Source organism: Macaca fascicularis, chromosome 10, assembly GCF_037993035.2.
Source record: "Macaca fascicularis isolate 582-1 chromosome 10, T2T-MFA8v1.1".
In the NCBI taxonomy this organism is placed as follows: Eukaryota; Metazoa; Chordata; class Mammalia; order Primates; family Cercopithecidae; genus Macaca; species Macaca fascicularis.
The window spans coordinates 69,914,202-69,931,918 of record NC_088384.1 but is presented as its reverse complement, the minus strand read 5'-3'; the positions used below and the strand labels follow the sequence as shown (position 1 = coordinate 69,931,918).

The 17,717-nt window shown below is 43.0% G+C and overlaps 1 protein-coding gene across 1 annotated transcript in view; it reads left to right on the top strand.

The window, feature by feature from the left end:
- PCSK2 (proprotein convertase subtilisin/kexin type 2) overlaps window positions 1–17,717 on the top strand; it is a 253,105-nt gene that overhangs the window by 132,256 nt on the left and 103,132 nt on the right. The window contains exon 5 of the mRNA XM_005568299.5: window positions 8,446–8,483. Within this exon, the coding sequence (XP_005568356.1) occupies window positions 8,446–8,483 (38 nt within the window). The remainder of the gene's footprint in view (window positions 1–8,445; window positions 8,484–17,717) is intronic.

Genomic DNA, 17,717 nt, shown 5'->3' with positions numbered 1-17,717 from the left:
GTGGTCCTCAAACTTGAGGTTGCACTTAACAAATATTTTTTGAATAAATAAATAATAAACTAAACAAATGAATACATGAAAACTGCCTGTCACTCAACCGTAATTTCTTACTGCTTACACTTTACCTTAAAATGTCCTCTAAATCTCTTCATATTTACCATCAATTTATCTAGACCCACACTATCCAATGTAGTCGCCACTAGCCATATGTGCCTATTTAATTTTACATTTTAATTAATTAAAGCTACATAAAATGTAAAACTTTATTTCAATTCCTCAATCACACTAGCCTCAAGTTCTTCATACCCACATGGGGCTAGCAGCTGCTGAAATTCAATTCCATTTTCATCATCAGAGAAAGTTACATTAGTGCGACTCTACATCCATAAAACAGCTTTTCAGTAACAGGATTGGAGCTTGGGGAAATTTGACTTTATTGCTGCTTTCAGAATGAACCCTTGTAAAGTAGCCTTTGATAACCTTTTATTACAGATACTCCTTACATGTTATTCATCCTGCGAGCCTACCAAAGACTTAGCAGGGCTTCATTTTCTATAGTTTGTGATATGAAAACCAATGGGCTTGACGAATTGGCATTTTTCCAACTACACACGTCCTTGGCCCTGTGGAGAATCGCTGCCTGTAGTCGTTTCACTGGGGACGTCTTATTGCCCTCCATCACCCATCTGGGTCCGCCAGCAAAAAGCTCCACTGTGCATTATTGATCCAATTATATACAAAGGCTACACAGAGATGAAACAATGCAGCCTTTCCCATCTGAAGATCCTCAAAGAACAGAACACTATGTTCCTTAAAGTAAAGCTTTGAAGCAGAAACGACAGAGGAAACCAAGAGGAGCCAGCCTGCTTAAAACCTGTGTTGTCTTGTGTTGGCTCATTAAATATCAACATAAAAACAATGCCTCAATGTTTTCTGATGTATGAGACATTTTTAAGTGGATGTAACACCTTCCTCCAGAGGCCAAGGGCTCTCACAAGAAGAAAGGAGCCCTGCATGAGAGTGTGTGTGCTCAGATGTCAGAAGTTTATAAATGTTTCTTCCTTTCTAACACTTGTTCTTGGAAACTGTTCCAAAGGGGTTCAGGCCAGCTCACCCAGGAAAAAGATGCATCAGGGTTTGGGGGAAACCTACCTAGGAGATATTGTGATAACCAATTCTAACAGCGTATCTACCGGGTATCCCCAGCTGGGGACCACAGAAGCCTCCCTAAAAGTGGCACTAAAGTGCCAACATATGCACATTGCTCTGCTCTTAGGAAAACTCCAAGAGTCCTGTAGATGCCCATTTCAGAATTCTTTAACTGAAAGTTCCTTGACTGACTCCTAAAGTCATTGGCTCCTGACCCAGTTCCACATGGAAAGGCAAGCCCTTTAGAAAGTCCCCGCAGAATTTCTCATTTGGTGTTCTTTCTTCAGCTGATTAATGGCCTTCGGGTTCCCAAAAAAGTAAACTCTGCCCCCCAATTACAATCCCTGGTTTCTTCTTTGTTGTAGTCAATTACTGCTGCAGAACGAAGCATCCCAACATTGAGTGGTTTAAAAAAACAACCATATTATTATCTCTCACAGTTCTGTGGGTTGCTGGAGTTCAGCTGGACAGTTCTGCAAGTTCTACTGGAGTCTATCATGCAGGTAGAGTCAGAAGGCAGTTGAGGCTGGAGTCAACTAGAGGCTCCACTGGGAGGCTGAAATGGCTCAGCCTCCCTCCCTTTCCATGGAGTCTGAGGACCTCTCCTCTCACAAGAGGCCCCCAGCAAGGTAGATGGATTTCTTACAGGTGGCTCAGGACTCCCAAGAGCAGGCATTCCAAAAGAGAAGAAGCAGAAGCTGCCAGTCCTCTTAAAGGCTAGACCTGGAATGGGCACTGGTCACTCTGCCACTTATGTTGGATGAATGGTTCCAGGGCCAATCCGATTCAAGTGGAAAGGAAATAAACTCTGAATTTGTGGCCATTTTTAATGCATCACATGCTATTCAGTATGATAACTGAAGAAAAGTATGATGACCAAGCCATTCTCCAAGTTCACTGTTGAATAGCAAAATGAGCACATTTGGGACAAGGGCAGCTCCCCACATGGTGAGGACAAAGACAGATGCTCAGCAGCCTCTTGCCATGTAATTGGCCATCTCTGCCCTCACAGCTAGAACCGGGAAGGCTGGCAACACCAGTACTGTATTCTCTCTCTTAACGACCTGCACGTATGAATGGTATGGTGCCATGTCCCAGATATTTTCTTGGCAAGATATTCCAAACTAAGTTTACAGAGAGACACAGATGCCAACCCTGATACCTAAGGGCAAAACTAATGTCATATTCTATCAACACTGCCTCTCCATATGTTGGCCTGTGTGGCAAATGTTCAATCATCTGCATGGAGAAGTTTCAATTTGTGGACAGCCAGTTTTAATAGCCTCCCTCCCATCTCTGGTTGCCCAACTCCAAACTCAGCCATCATCCTGTCTGCTGGATCCAGTGACTCAATTGATGCTCAATAAATATCTCTTGCCTTCACTTAGGTGCAAAGCAACATCATTTCCACATGCTACATATCACTAGGAGAGGACCTCCAGGGTTAGCTGCTGTCCAAAGGGGCAGAAATTACTTCTTAAGGGTCTACTAGGACATTTCACTTATGTAAACGTTAGCAAGGACCCCACTTAATGATGACAACGTCATCCCTTTTACTGTAATGGAATTGTTTAGAGTTCGGAACTTGACCTGGAAAATGGAATGTGATCATGACAAGATACAAGGATGGATAAGAGTCATCCAACCCAAGAATAATTCAGAGCAGGTGGCTGATTCTCAAGATCACACAAGATCAGAGAAGGTATGGGTCAAGACCTTTAGCCATTATCAGATGGAGCCAAGGAAGTGAGATGGAAGGCCAGTGAGGTAAGGTCAGAGGGAGCTTCAAACTGAAGTGAAAATAAACAACTAACAGTAAAAACAACTAACATTTATTGAGTAATCACTATTTTCTAGACACTGCTTAGCATTTTGGAAATACAACCACAGTTATTCCCTAAGGTTGGTATTATTATAATCCCCATTTTACAGATGAAGAAACTGAGGTTTAGGGAGACAAGAAACTGCCCAAAGTCTCACAACTAATTCTAACCACCATTCTTGGTACTTGAAACCTAATCCTTTGCTCTGCCTTCCTGGTGAGACTTTGTGAATGGGGGCCTCATTCATGTGAGTAAAGATTCAAGCCTGAGGACCAGACAGTCACCCACACCCTTCTGAGAAATTTAGAACTCTGCATCACATAGAAAAGCAGTAGGAAGGTCCAGCAGGGTGGCTGCTCCAGTTACTTTTGCTGTGTAACAAATAATCCTGTATTAGTCCGTTTTCACGTTGCTGATAAAGACATACCCAGACTGGGTAATTTATAAAGAAAAAGAGGTTTAATGGACTCACAGCTCCATGTGGCTGGGGAGGCCCCACGATCATGGCAGGAGAGAAAAGCGTGTCTTACATGGCAGTGGGCAGGAGACAGAATGAGAGCCAAGTGAAGGAAGTTTCCCCTGATAAAACCATCAGATCTCGTGAGACTTATATCAGATCTCGTGAGACTTACTCACTACCACGAAAACAGTATGGGGGAAACCACCCCCATGATTTAATTATCCCCTGCTGGGTCCCCCCAATGCCCGTGGGCATTATGGGAGCTATAATTCAAGATGAGATTTGGGGGAGGACACAGCCAAACCCTATCCAACCCCAACACTTAGCAGCTTAAAGTCGCTATTTATCTTTGATGATTATTTTGTGGCACAGGAACCTGGGAAGAGCCTGGCTGGGCACTGCTCACTCAGTGTTGCTCATGCGGTTGCGATGTTAGCTGGGCTGCAGTCTTCTGAAGGCCCAGCTGGGCTGCACATCCATGACGGTGCACTCCCAGGGCTGGTGGTTGGTGCTGGCTACCACTGGAGCTCAGTTGGGACAGTCAAAAAGAGTGCCAACATGTTGTGCTTTACTATAATTTGGTCTTGAGGTCTTACTCACCAGAATGGCTATAAACTCTACCCTGCCCTGACAGGACTCCAGGTGGTTGGCTGTGGATGTTTACAATGTGCCTGTCTTAGTCCGTTCTTGATGCTATAACAAAATACCCTAGACGAGGTCATTTATAAGTAACAGAAACGTATTTCTCACACTTCTGGAGGCTGGGAAATCGCAAATTCGGTATCTGATAAGGGCTTGCTCTCTGCTTCCAAGATGGCCCCTTGTTGCTGCATCCTGTGGAGGGGACAAACACTGTGTCCTCCCCTGGTGGAAGGGGTAACAAAGGGATGAACTCTCTCCTTCAAGCCCTTTTACAAGAGCATGAACCCCATTCACAAAGGCACAGCCCTCACGACCTAAGCACTTCCTAAAGGCCCCACTTCGAAACACTATTGCAACTAAGGATTAAGTTTCAACGTATATTTTTAGAGGGACACAAACACTCAAATCACAGCGTTTCACCCTGCCCACCCCCACGCCAAAAATTTGTGTCCTTCACATACAAATACACTTATTCCAGCCCAGTAGCCCCAAAAGTCTTCATTTGTTCCAGCACCAACATAAAAGTCTAAAGCCCAGAGTCTCATCTAAATATAATCTAAATCAGAGATGGGTGAAACTCAAGGTACGATTCATCCTGAGGCAAATTGCTGTCCAGCTGTGAACTTGTAAAATCAAACAAGTTACATGTTTCCAAAATACAGTGGTGAGACAGGCGTAGAACGTATATTCCCATTCCCAAAGGGAGAAGTAGGAAAGAAGAAAGGAGTAACAGGTCTGCAGTAAGGCCAAAATCCAAAATGGCAAACATAAACTCTGAGACTTGAGAGTAACCTTTTCTGACTCTATGTCCCACCTTCTGGACACACTGGGGTGGGATCTGGGCCTCCAAGGCTCCTAATAACCCCACCCCATGGCTTCACTGGGCACAGCCCAAGCAGCAGCTCTCATGGGGTGGAGTCTCATGCCTGCCATTCTCCCACACTGGAATCACATGTTAGTGGCTCTGCAGTTCTGGGGTCTCAGGGCAGTCCCACCCCCACAGCTCCACTGGGCATTGCTCTGGTGGGGGTTTTCTATGGTAGCCCCACCCCATGGCAGTTCTCTGCCTGGGCCCCAAGGCTCCAGGGTTAGGGTTAGGGTTAAAGAACTGGAGCTCAGGGCCAGGGCTCTGACATGCTATGCATCTCAAGTGAACTATTAATATTCTAACTAGGAATATGCACATGGAGCTCCTTTCTAGTTCCTTGAGGTCTCCAGGACTGTCACAGCTTCCTGAGAATTGGGACTATTGTGGATTAGACTTTCTGAAAAGTTTCACATTGATGATAGGATACTAATGATTTATGAATAAAATTATAACCAAGTATTTGTCATTTCTGTGCCACTTTTATTATGATTGGCTGGTGATTAGTCGGTGCCCCCATAGGCTGTGAGCCATAGATAGTTGTACGACTCAGGTTCTACGTCTAAATCATCTGAGTTTTTCCAGGACCGACACTATGCCTGGCATTCACTGCTGAGAAATGAACAAAAGCATGAAATATAAGAATGAATATCAGAATATTGTAAGAATTAAAAGTAAGCTGATTAGGAAGATGTGTTTAGTACCTCCCACCTTAAAAAATAATCAAATATACAAAAATATTAAAGTACTATCTAATTACCAAATTACTATTTTCCATTCTTCAGTGCATTATTACTTTTTCTGAATCGTGTTTGTTGTCCTTCACAGTCGTATCAATCACTCTCTCTTCCTCAGACCAAAGTCTGTATCTGTTCTAACTTAACACTTAGTATTCCTCTTAACCTAATTGAAGATCATTTATTTTAATTAGGCTAACTTTATCTTGTTTTAATTCTAATTTACTTCTGGTCTCAAATTATCTCCTTGCTCCAATATTTTCCCTTGACAGAGAAGACACTACTATTTCTTGGAGGATTTTTCTCTTCAACAGCTTCCATTCTCAGAACATGAAACCATGTTTTAAAAATTGACTTCCTGTTGGAAACTATATTCTCTGGGTGTGTCTTTTTTTACACTTATCTAGATAAGTTTGTTTGATCCAGATAAAAGTGTAAAAGAAGACACATCCAGAGGATATATTTTAAAATATAAATATTTAAAAATATAAATTATATTTTTAATATTTTATTAAATTTTAATATTTTACTAAAATTTTATTATAATTTTATATTTATGTATTGTAAAAATAAATTATATTTTTGATAATTTATATTTAGGTATAAATTATGAAAATTTTTCACCCAACAAGTTCACGAAATTTAAGCTATCTTAACAAATAATTTAATTTAATTTCAACACAATATGCTAAAACCAAGTGGATATTTTTTAATGTTTCTGTTCTTCTGCATATCCACACTACCCCAGAGATGTGGTAGATGATAGGACTAATGATAATAAGAAATAGGATGTAATAAGTGTTTCCTATAAGCTGAAGACTTTCAACGAATTGTCTCTAGTCTTGAAAACTGCTTTGCAAAGTAAATAATAGTCCCATTTCAAATACATGGAAACTAAAGCTCAGAGAGATTATGTCACTTGGCTAAAGCCACACAAGTGTTAATGTCTAAGCCTGGAGTGGAACTGGATCCACTGATTTCAAAGCCTATGCTCATCCCCAACTTCACCCCACAGCCTAAACTGACCATTTTCCTGGGGGGATGTTTCTTGATTTGCTTTTTGGGATGTTTGTTTGCTTTCTTTTAGAGACAGGGTCTTGCTGTGTTTCCCAGATTAGTGTGCAGTGATGTCCTTAATTTTTGTAGAGACAGGGTCTCACTATCTTACCCAGGCTGGTCTTGAACTCCTGATCTCAAGCAATCCTCCTGCCTCAGCCTCCCAAAGCACCAGGATTACATACCTGACCAAAATTGACCATCTTTGAATTAGGATCCAGAACAAGGGTTAACAACTTTTGTAAATATTAGTCTTTAAATATTCTGATGCCTTTCCCTCTGAAGACCTCAGGAGGCAAGTGGGAGGAGAGGCATAATGATTTGGGCTGGGGACTATAGTCTCCCAAGCTATAGAAAGCACACATAGTGACAGCAATTGCTTCACTTATCAAAATCAACAATAAAACCTAACACATGTGCTGTAGATTAGTGACTCTCAGTCCAGTTACTAATTGTATAACCCGAAAAAAAAAAAAAAAAAGCAAAATTCCTTTTTAGAAATATGCATCCTAATACAAGCTCTTTTTGGGAAAGCAAATTTCTAATGGTGGCCCAGCCTTGGTAAGCATGCAGTGAAGATAGCAGCTTTGGCAAGTATTTAATGATACTTCTGGCTTTTAGAATCTGTATCCCCATGTAGTTATTAAATGCACCAGCTGCTGGGCCAAGCATACCACATGCATTCGTTTCTTTAGTCCCTACATTGTTCTTACCCCCAGTTGGTGAAAAAGGAAAACTAGCACAGAATCTAAGCAACTTACCTGAAGTCTTGCAGGCAGTTATCAGGGTGGTTGGGACTCAAATGCCTGTCTTTGACTCCAAAAACCTACATTTGTAACAATTATGCTAGATGGTGTCAAGAACCTGCCCTGTTTCTTGGAGGGCTAGATGCTCAGATGTAACTGCTGCAAAGATTATGTGGTTTTGCAAACCCAAATGAGAGCTTTTCAATCGCCCTTGAAGTTTCATGATGCTTTCTGAGGTCCAAGGGTCTGATGGAACTCAGTAGTGCTCATAGCCCATGATTTTACCCTTGGAATGACTACTGGGCAACAAGACAGGCCACCATTCAGGAGAAAGCAGGGCTCCTGCGGAGACATTCAAGCCTCAGGCTTCCTGGAAAGCCACATTCTGAAGAGATAAGCTTCAGCTCCCAACCAGCAACACCTCACTGGAAACCATTTGCCCTTTGCCTAATGGCTTTTCTCGCCCAGCCATGTTCTCTTATTATTTCCATGCCGGAGTACATTCTCCTAATCCATTGCTGTCCATGCCCTGTTAAATAATAATCACTTTTCCTCCCCAGGGCCAGTTTCATTTCAGAGAAATGCCAGTTGATGCTTTAAAAATGTCAAGATTTCTACAAATCTCTTTTAGATCAGTGCTCTGATGAACCATCCATCTCACTGTCACAAAGCCCCTTAGTGCTGACATTTATGTCAGAAGTGTTATCCTTGGGCCTCAAACTCTAATTGGCTTCACTCTCAAGCGTGTCTGGGGCAGCTGTCTCTCTGCTCTGGCAGTGCAGCCCACCTTCCCACCTCCACACAGAAAGGAGGTGCAAGGCTGGGAGCTTTGTGACGGGGCACTCACCCCCATGGCAAGCTTTCTGGCACCAGCCCCATAAAGAGGGCACTTTCATGGGCAGCTTTCCTGAGGACACAGTGGCAGGTATTAACCTTTGGTTCCTGTGTTATTGTTGTCTTTTCCCAGGGATTGACTATCTCCACCCGGACCTGGCCTCCAACTATGTAAGTACAAGCCAACTTTGGTGGGGAAACAGATGCATCTTAAATGTCCTAGTACCCCTGGCTATTACGAACATGCATATGTGTGCTTGTCTATATACGTGCATGCAAGTACAGGAACATGCACACACACACACACACACGAGTACACCCACAGGAACATATGCATGCACACATGGAGGAACACACACACAGGAACATACACACACGCATAAGTACAAAAGAAGATGCACGTGCACTCATAGGCACACATGCATGCACACACAGACAGCCACGTAGGCAGCCACACTGGAACTGTCCATCCCATTGGAGCCACAGCTCAGGCGACAAGCAAATGGACAAGACATGTGGCCTGGCAGCAGGCAAAGGCAGTGGCTTTGGGAGAAGAAAGAAACCTGACGTCTGAAAGAACAGAGTGCCAAGAAAGTAGGTACAGGGAGGGGGAAGAAGAAAGAGACTTGGCAAGGTTTAAATCAGCTCTACCTGATGATATTGAATTGAAGGGTGGAAATGAGCCATTTGGGTTCTTGTTGGATAAAACCGAAGGCAAACAGCCAAAAGCTGCAGCGACTCACATTGCAGCCCTAGCTTTATGAAAGTAAGAATGTTATCTTTTTTGATTATTTACGTCACTTATGACCACTCCACTGCCTTTCCCCCATAACATTGAGCATTACTCTCCCTTAGCAATAAGCAATGTTAGCAGAGAATCACCGAAAGCCCTGAGGGGCTGGAACCACACACTCTAATTTTTGACTCAGCAAGTCACACACTCCTTTCCTGATGAAACCCACAAGCCCTTTAAACAGAATTGATCACTTATTTTAGCCCGGGAGAGTACAAGATTCAAGCATTGGTGTGTTCACTTAAAATTATCCAAACTATTTCTAAGCTATACTTCTGAGACCTCCAGATCTAGGTGTAAAAAATGTTATCTTAGTCATTGAAGAGACCCATTTAGAGAACAAGGGCTTGCATAAGAGAAAGGATGGTTACCCAGCAAAGAGTGTTTGGAGGTCACCAGTCTGGGTCATTTGTCCTGGAAGGCGAGTGTATTTACACTGCACAAAGAAAGTGGGAATATTCCATGTATTTCGTGCACTAGGCAACAAGAAACAGGGCATTGAAGGGATCTTATAAATCTGGAAGAGAATAAATTGAGAGGAGCATCTTTTTTAATATTAGGAAAAACTATTAAATGAATCCTTGGCAGAGTCCAGCCAATGTGGCCCCAGAGAGAAATGACAGAAATTGAACCAAAGCTATATTCTCAGCAATGATAATAATCCATGTCTATGGAGAAGACCATTGTAAACTGCCCGTGCCTAGCAGTCCTGTGTGTGGAGTCTAAGGAAACAGCCCTTCTCCCTGTCTCCCCATGGCACCTTCCCTAATGAACACATGAGCGGAGCTGTCTGCTGGTCTTCTCGTACACTTCCTTAAAGGGACTGCCCTGGACACAGTCCTTGCTGCCTCCGCCTGACTTTGACTGACTCCGCTAGTGCCTCCACCTTTCCCTGCCTCCTCCATAACCGCAGGGCCCTGGAGATGTGTCAGGCAGGGGATTGAGAAGCGCTGCATTGCATTTTCTCCAAGGCTCTGATGTATCTGGGGCCATTCCTTACAGACAGCAAGTGTGGCAGAGATCATGACCTGCAGGATCAGTGGTCCTCCCTCAGAGGGCTATCCCCACTCCACCCTCTGCAGACAGAAGCATTGACATTCTCCACAGTTCCCTCCATCTCCAGGACCCAGTGCCTCGCAGGGCAGCCACGTGGAGTTCTGCTCACTTTCCCAAACCATCCTTGGAGAAACAATCATCTTGCCACTTGGAGGACTTCAAGGTGGTGTGGCACACACTGGGCTGGAAAGCTGAGGGCGCAAGGCCTGTCTCCTGTGCATAGCATAACCCCACAAAGGCCTAAGATATGAAGACCGACCTCTGAATCCTTCCCTTCTCCCTGCCTAGCCCAGGGAGTTCCTGTCAGGCTGCTCCCAGCTCCAGCTGCCAGATTCGAAAAAGATAGTCATTCATATGGGGCAAGAGTCCTCTGGGGTTCCAGTGAGCTGCAGGTACAATGTTAGTGGATGGTGTGATCCATCTGCCAAAACCTTCATCTGAAATTGGAACGCGAAGCCTCCATATTGAGCTGTGCCAGCTCCTCTGAGATCTGCAATACCGGAATATACCTGAAGAATTCTACGGGTTCTGTGAGTCTCAAGTTCTTTTTTCTTCTTTTCTTTCCTAAGAACATCATTTTTTCTGATTAAAAAAATGAATGCATGTTATTTGTCAAAAAATTTGAAAAAGCATAAAACAGATTCAAAACTAGCCGTAATACCACCATTCTTAATATTTTGACATATTTTGGGCCTTAAATTTCTATGTGTCTACTTTTAATGAAATTCAGCTCTTCTTGCACATTCTTCCCTTCTGCTTGATGTGCCATAAACAGTTTTATGTTATTCAAAATCTTTCAAAACATAATTTTAAGGGCTACATGGCATTAGCTTATGCTGTAATTTATTTAAACAAGCTCATCTCCAATTGTTGAACAATTAGGTTGTTTCCAATGGGTGTTTCACTGTAAGAGGGAGATGGGATGGCAGACGGTAACACGGCCAAGCCATACCATGCTAAGGACAGCTGAAAGAACTGGAAAAGCTTTTCCTGGAAAAAAGAAAGCAGGCACATTAGAGTATGTTTTCAAATATTTCAGATTCTCCTGGTAAAACAAGGCATTCCACTTGTTCAGTAATTTCTCCCAAGAAAATTCCCACCAATGGGTGGTAACCACAGAAGGAAAATTTTAATTCAGTCAAAGGAAGAACTGTCTAGTGATTAAGATTAGTAAATTATTGGGAGGCCAAGGTAGGTGGATCATGAGGTCAGGAGGTCAACACTATCCTAGCTAACATGGTGAAACCCCGTCTCTACTAAAAATACAAAAAATTAGCCGGGCGTAGTGGCAGGTGCCTGTAGTCCCAGCTACTCAGGAGGTTGAGGCAGGAGAATCACTTGAACCTGGGAGGCAGAGGTTGCAGTGAGCCAAGAGCACGCCACTGCACTCCAGCCTGGGCGACAGAGGGAGACTCCATCTCAAAAAATAATAAATAAATAAATATTAGTAAATTAATGAAAGTAACAAATTCTTCCTACCTGAAAATATTCAAGAGGATGATTGATGGCCACTGGTAGGATGTTATTGAAGAGATGACAATGTCTATGCTGAACTTAAACTAGATGAGACCTAGGAACTGAACAGAAAATTTGATTTCTGTACAAAACTGCACATCTTGATAACTTGAGTTCAGAGCAAAGTCTGAGTCTTCAACTTGTATCAAACACTTGGAAGCGGACAATGAAATTATATATATTTACATATGGCTGTGAAAATGTTCTGCCTCTTTGGTACAGATGAGAAAACTGAACACCTAAATATCTCATGCTCGATTCCCCAGCAGAGGGCCCAAACTAGCTGGTTTTTAACAGCACAGTGTCTGACTCTCACCCTGTGTAGAGTTCAGAGTGGCAACTTCGGAGCTACTAACCACATTCATCTTCTTTATTTTTAATTAAAAATTTTACACTACCATTAACACAATGAGGACAGCAAATAGAGTAGACCAGCCCAGGAGAGCAATAAAACCAGTAGACAGTGATAGGCTCGAAAATTGTTTGAGCAGAGAATTAACAGGCAACTTCACACCTTGTTAAGTGACCTAATGGTTCTGAGGGATGAGCCAGCCTGGTGCCCTTTGACATCCCTCATTCTGAGGGATGAGCCAGCCTGGTGCCCTTTACTTGGCGATGTCTTTGCTTGGGTTTCCCTAGAAGCAGACTCTGAAGCAAGGGGGGTTTGAGTACAAGTAGGTTATTTGGAAGAGGATTCCAGGAAGCCGGGGTAGAGGAGAGGGAATGAATCCGGGAAGGAGAGGTAGCTCGTAAATGGGGCAGTTATCAAACAAGACGGCACGGTGGGCACTGAGGCTTAATCCCACTGGGGAACTCTGGGAGACAGCATAGAATATGTGAGCCAGAGTGAGCCCCCTTGGGATGTGATGCCTCAAGAAGCTGGGGTATTTATGTGCCAACTTCATCAGTCATTGGTTGAGGGCTTGTACCAAAAGAAGTTCCTACCTCCCCACAGCCTGGGGAAAAGCCCTAGGCAAAGGTATAGGTACAGACAGCTGCAGCTCACCAGGGACATGAGGGTGTCAGGCTGAAGGGGGATGTAGCAACGTCTGTCCCGGAGATGCCTTGGAAATTCATTAAAGGTTAAAATAAATAGACATGTTCTATGTTGGAAAAACTCCTTGTGGTTACTGATTTCTTTTCAGTGAGAACTGAAAACTCTACCCGAGGCTCTTCAAAAAATTACTTTATAATCAAACCAGCCAAAATGTTTCTGAAAGCAGAATTATTTTCAAAGCTTGGTTATTCTGTATATTAAGAGAGGAAACAGCATATGCTGGTAGTCCAGTTTCTTTCCATTAAACTAAGAATAAAATACTTGGAAAATTGCAAATCAATATATAAATGTAAGTTGTTAATGTTAATCTAATTCAACAAATCTACACTGAGACTGTTGAGTGTTGGGAGCAAAGGATAATAACGGCCACTTGGATTATTACTCTATTGTTCTATGATGGAATTTCATCAGAGGGATCCAGTCCCACTGGTAAAAGTTCACTATTCCAAATAATTAAAATTTTTCTTTATCTCAATAGTCATGACACGAAATGAGTATTAGCCAAGAGACTATTTTAGACCAAGTTAAAATTACAGCCTCCTTTACCCATCTTCGCTATACAAACTGGGTATTTTCTCTAAGTCAATACAACTGCTGTGGATTGAACCTGCTATGTGCAAGCCCCAGAGGAAGAGAGATAAATAAGACACAGGCACTCTCTAGAGAAGCTGGCAGGTCAGTAAAGATGCAGGCATGTGAGACATGACTGTCAGGTGAGGGGCAGGCAGACAGGGAAGTTGTGGTCTCTTTATTGTGAGCTCCCAATCCAGTGAGGATTGCAGGCTGAGTTCACAGTACTGGCCCAAGCTCAGGGGTTCTGCTAGGTCTGTGGAACAAAGGGAGACTTCTTTGAGAACATGTGGAGTGTGACTTAGGTGGCAGCTTTCAGGGCATGAAGGTGGGTGGGGTAGAACGTCTCCTGCTTGGTAGCTTTGCTGAAGCTACAAAGGTCAAGAAATGGCTGGTGGGTCTGTAGAATCCAAGGAGAGCCTTCTTGCTGTGTGCTGGGTTTTCTCAGAAGCAGACCCTGAGACAAGGATTTGAAAGCAAGTCATTCATTTGAGAGGAGATCCCAGGAAGCACCAGCTGGGAAGGAGGAAAGTGATGCCAGAAAGGGTGAGTGGCCCAGAGAGCATATTACCCCAAGGGCAATGGGAGCTCAATCTCCCCTGGGGAATTCTGGGAAACAGTGTGGACCGAGCGGGCCTCAGAGTTACCCACCAATTCCTGTCGACCACTGGGTGAAGGCCACTACCCAGGAGTAGAGATGAGGTAGGGAGATAGAATGATTCACTCTAGATGAGAAAAATAGGGTCCTGAAGACAGAGTCTTCAGCAGAGTTGCATATGCTGACAGTTGGAAAACAGCCCGCTTGCAAGGGTAGAGTTCTGACAGTTGGCAGTAGTGGAAACTGAGTCAAAGCTGAGATGACTCCTGGCTCCCTACCTCATGGTGCAGCCTTAGAGGAGCATATCAAACATCTTTGAACCTTAATTTTCTCATCTGTGAAATGGGCAAAATGGATGTCTTGTCAGCATTGCAAGGTATCGTTGAGATAATATGCGTATCAGGCCTGGCACATAATAGATGCTCAATAAGCATTCATTTCCTTCTGTCTCGAAAGAGTTGAGATTACAACTTTGCACAATTTTGGGTTGTCCTGATGGAGAAGCAGGGGTGTGCCTCAAGAAACCAGTACAGTTGTTCATTGGACCTCCCAGTGAACTCAGCGCCATTAAAAGAAAAGGACAACTGATCCAGGCTAAGTATAAGATTGTGAGGCTTGCAAAGTTAAGGGCAAAAAGCAGAGGATACCAGCATAAATCTCAAAGGCTTTGAAAACAACGTCCAAGAAAAGAGAAGGTAAAGGCAGGGAGAAGACCCATTGCTCGTGGCCAGGGATGTAATGAAGGATGCCCCCAAGGAAGCGGGATTTATGACCTGCATCTTCTTCCCTGTCGCAGACGTTAGAACTAGATGAATATTCAAGGATAGTCATAAGTGAGGGTAATTCCCAAGGTGGGCAAAGGGATTATAAGGTAGCAACTTCCCCAAGTGAGGTTTTCTCTGAGCCAGGGAAATCTCCTGGTATTTAAGCCATTGCAGGGTGGGACATCAGCTCCTGTTCTGATGGCTGGGAGGATGGGCCACTTCTTGCACTCCATCTTCTAGCTTGGAAACTCTGAGTCATGCTCTGAGAAGCTCTAAGATCCTGTGATGAGAATCTGTCCAGATTCATGACTCTTCGGGAGCTTTTCCAAGAATTCTTGAGTGCAACAAATACAGAAGTTTGCATTGACTCCAATTCCACATCCTTCCCTAGACCACAGCTTCTGCCATGGGACTCTGCAGAATCTCCCTTTAAAGAGGTGAAGTGTATTTCCTACCCCTTGACTTTGGATTGAACCTTGTGACATGTTTTGAGCAATAGAATAATCTAGAACTGACTGTGCCAGTTTGGAGCCTAGGCCTTAAGAGGCCTTGTGTGCTCCCAACTGCCTTCTCATGCCTCTGCCATCACTGTTAGAATGGCATTCCCAGGCTCGCCTGCTGTACCCTAGAGGAGGGTGAGAGACATGGAGAAGAGCTGCCCCGCTGCCACAGCCTGAAGCACCACCACCCACGTTGGCCTACAGAGCTGCAGTAAGAAGCAGAGCTACCTCACTGAGCCCCACCAAAATCACCAAACCTCAGCCAACACACAGAAACAAGCAAGCCAGCCAAACTCAGCAGAGCTGCCTAGCTGGGCCCAGCCCAGAGCACCTGGCTGCCAGCTGAACTGCAGACTCGTAAGCTATATAAACACCTACTGTTATATGCTGTTGACATATTATGGCTGTTTTATGCAGTAACTGTTACAGCTGCCCATGCTAGACCCCCTTCTCCATCCTCCTACAGTACTTGAGGTGTACCCCAGTCTGAAGAGCATATTGGCTTCTAGGCCTACCCTAGACCTACTGAATCAAAATCTTTAAGGATAAGCCTCATAGTGTGTATTTCTTTTAAAGCACTCCAAGATTCTGATGGTTAACCTACTCATTGATTTTGGCACTTCATTCATGCATTCAATCATTCATTCATTCAACAGTGCAGTTCACCTATAATGTTTGACTACACCACAGCTAGATCATAAGCTATTTGTAAGGAAGTGTGTACTTTGTATGTGTTTTGTGTCCCTTTTAACACTTATCACAGAGTTAAGCAAGCATTTAATACATATTTGTTAAATTGCATTAAATGTTAATTCACCAATATTATTGCAAGTAATACCAGGAACTAAATTATATAATGACCCTCTATCGATGATGATCAGAAACTGTAGCATGCACAGCCCCTATGTAATTCCTAGTTCTCAACCACCCCATAGGTGGATGCCACCATTGCATCCTTCATCATGCATGATACTAAGGAAAGAGAGGACCCTGGAACCTAACTGAGGTCCTATGGCTGCAAGCCTGGAGAGAATATGATTCAAGAGGTGAATAATCCACATGCAAATAACTACAAGCTGTTTCTTTTCTATAATGTCTAGAATCCCTCAAGTTGCTGGAAATGCAATTAGGTTCCCAGATAGGAGAGGACAAATTACGTTCTTTGGTTCAGTTCAAAATTTGGAACATTATTTATGCTCCAGGATTGCTATTTCACCAACAGAAGTGATTGTAAGAGAAAAATGCCCACCCCTACATTCCTGCACTTTTCCATTCTTTAGATGGGTCCTGACAGGTGACTGTCTCTGAAGTGGGTGCCTGCTGAGAGCTCAGAAGAGCTGCCAGCACAGGAAGTACCTTGAGCTTGACAGAAGTGTGCACATTGGGCCCCAGGGGGCATGTGGCCTCCGTGATAAAAGAGTGGCAGCAAGAAACCAGCACAGTACTCAGCCCCGAATGACTCAGATGTTATGAAGTATTGATCACATACATTGCTTCTGGCTTTTAGACCTATGAATATTTAAATAAGCACATTAATATTTCATATGAAATTGAGGCTTAAATAACCTTTGTTTCTTATTGAAAGGAAGGGCTGGCATTTTCAATGTGCTCTTGAATGCTGCTGGATCATGATGAGCACTTTGTCACCAGGTGGTCAGACTGAATACTGAGAATGGGGAGTTTTTAAAAATCACTTTGACAGACCATCGGTCAAATGACTATCATTTAATGCAACTCATGTACTAGAGGAAACTGTTTATTTTTACAGGAACATACTTTGCTTTAAAAACGGGGAAGAAATGAAACCTTGCTTAACAGAATGAAACTACTTGTATGGACCTAAACTTACAGCTATGGCTGAAAGCAAAGAAAATATCTGGTCAATCTATTTTTTTAAGTTGTTCAGTTGACTAGCATTTGTTTCATTGAACTTAGTCAGCATTTAAGAAAGCTGTATTTTTCCCACTGTGCGCAAACTGCTATACTACGGGCCTGGATTATGAAATGTGAAAAATCTAGTCCCTGACCTTGGGGGGTTCACATGTAAGTATATAATTACATTATAATATGCTTAGTGCTAGCCTGGCAATAAAACACCACTCACATGGGAATGCAACAGCTAGAAAAAGAAGTCGGCCCTAAAAAATTAGAGAAAGAAAGATACTTAAATGCACATGTACCCTAGAACTTAAAGTATAATAATAATTAAAAAAAAAAAAGAGAATCTACTAAAAAAAAAAAGTCTAAAACGTAAGAACAGGATTATCTTTAAGGATTTGTGAGAGATTCCTGAAGAACAAATGAAAAAAGAAATCACTTCAGTTATCTGTAGAAAATTTGGGTTGCTTATATTACTTGTCCCAGCTTATCAAGTTAGAGACATTATATGTATCTAATGGCACCTCAAAAAAAAAAAAAGAATGCAGCTCACCACATGGGGGATGAACTTGTTTTCTGGGGTCGATACAGCGTACGAATTCATCTAGAAGATTCGTCAATACTATACTAGACAAATGGGTAATTGGATTTCATCTGGAGATTTGCTTCCACCT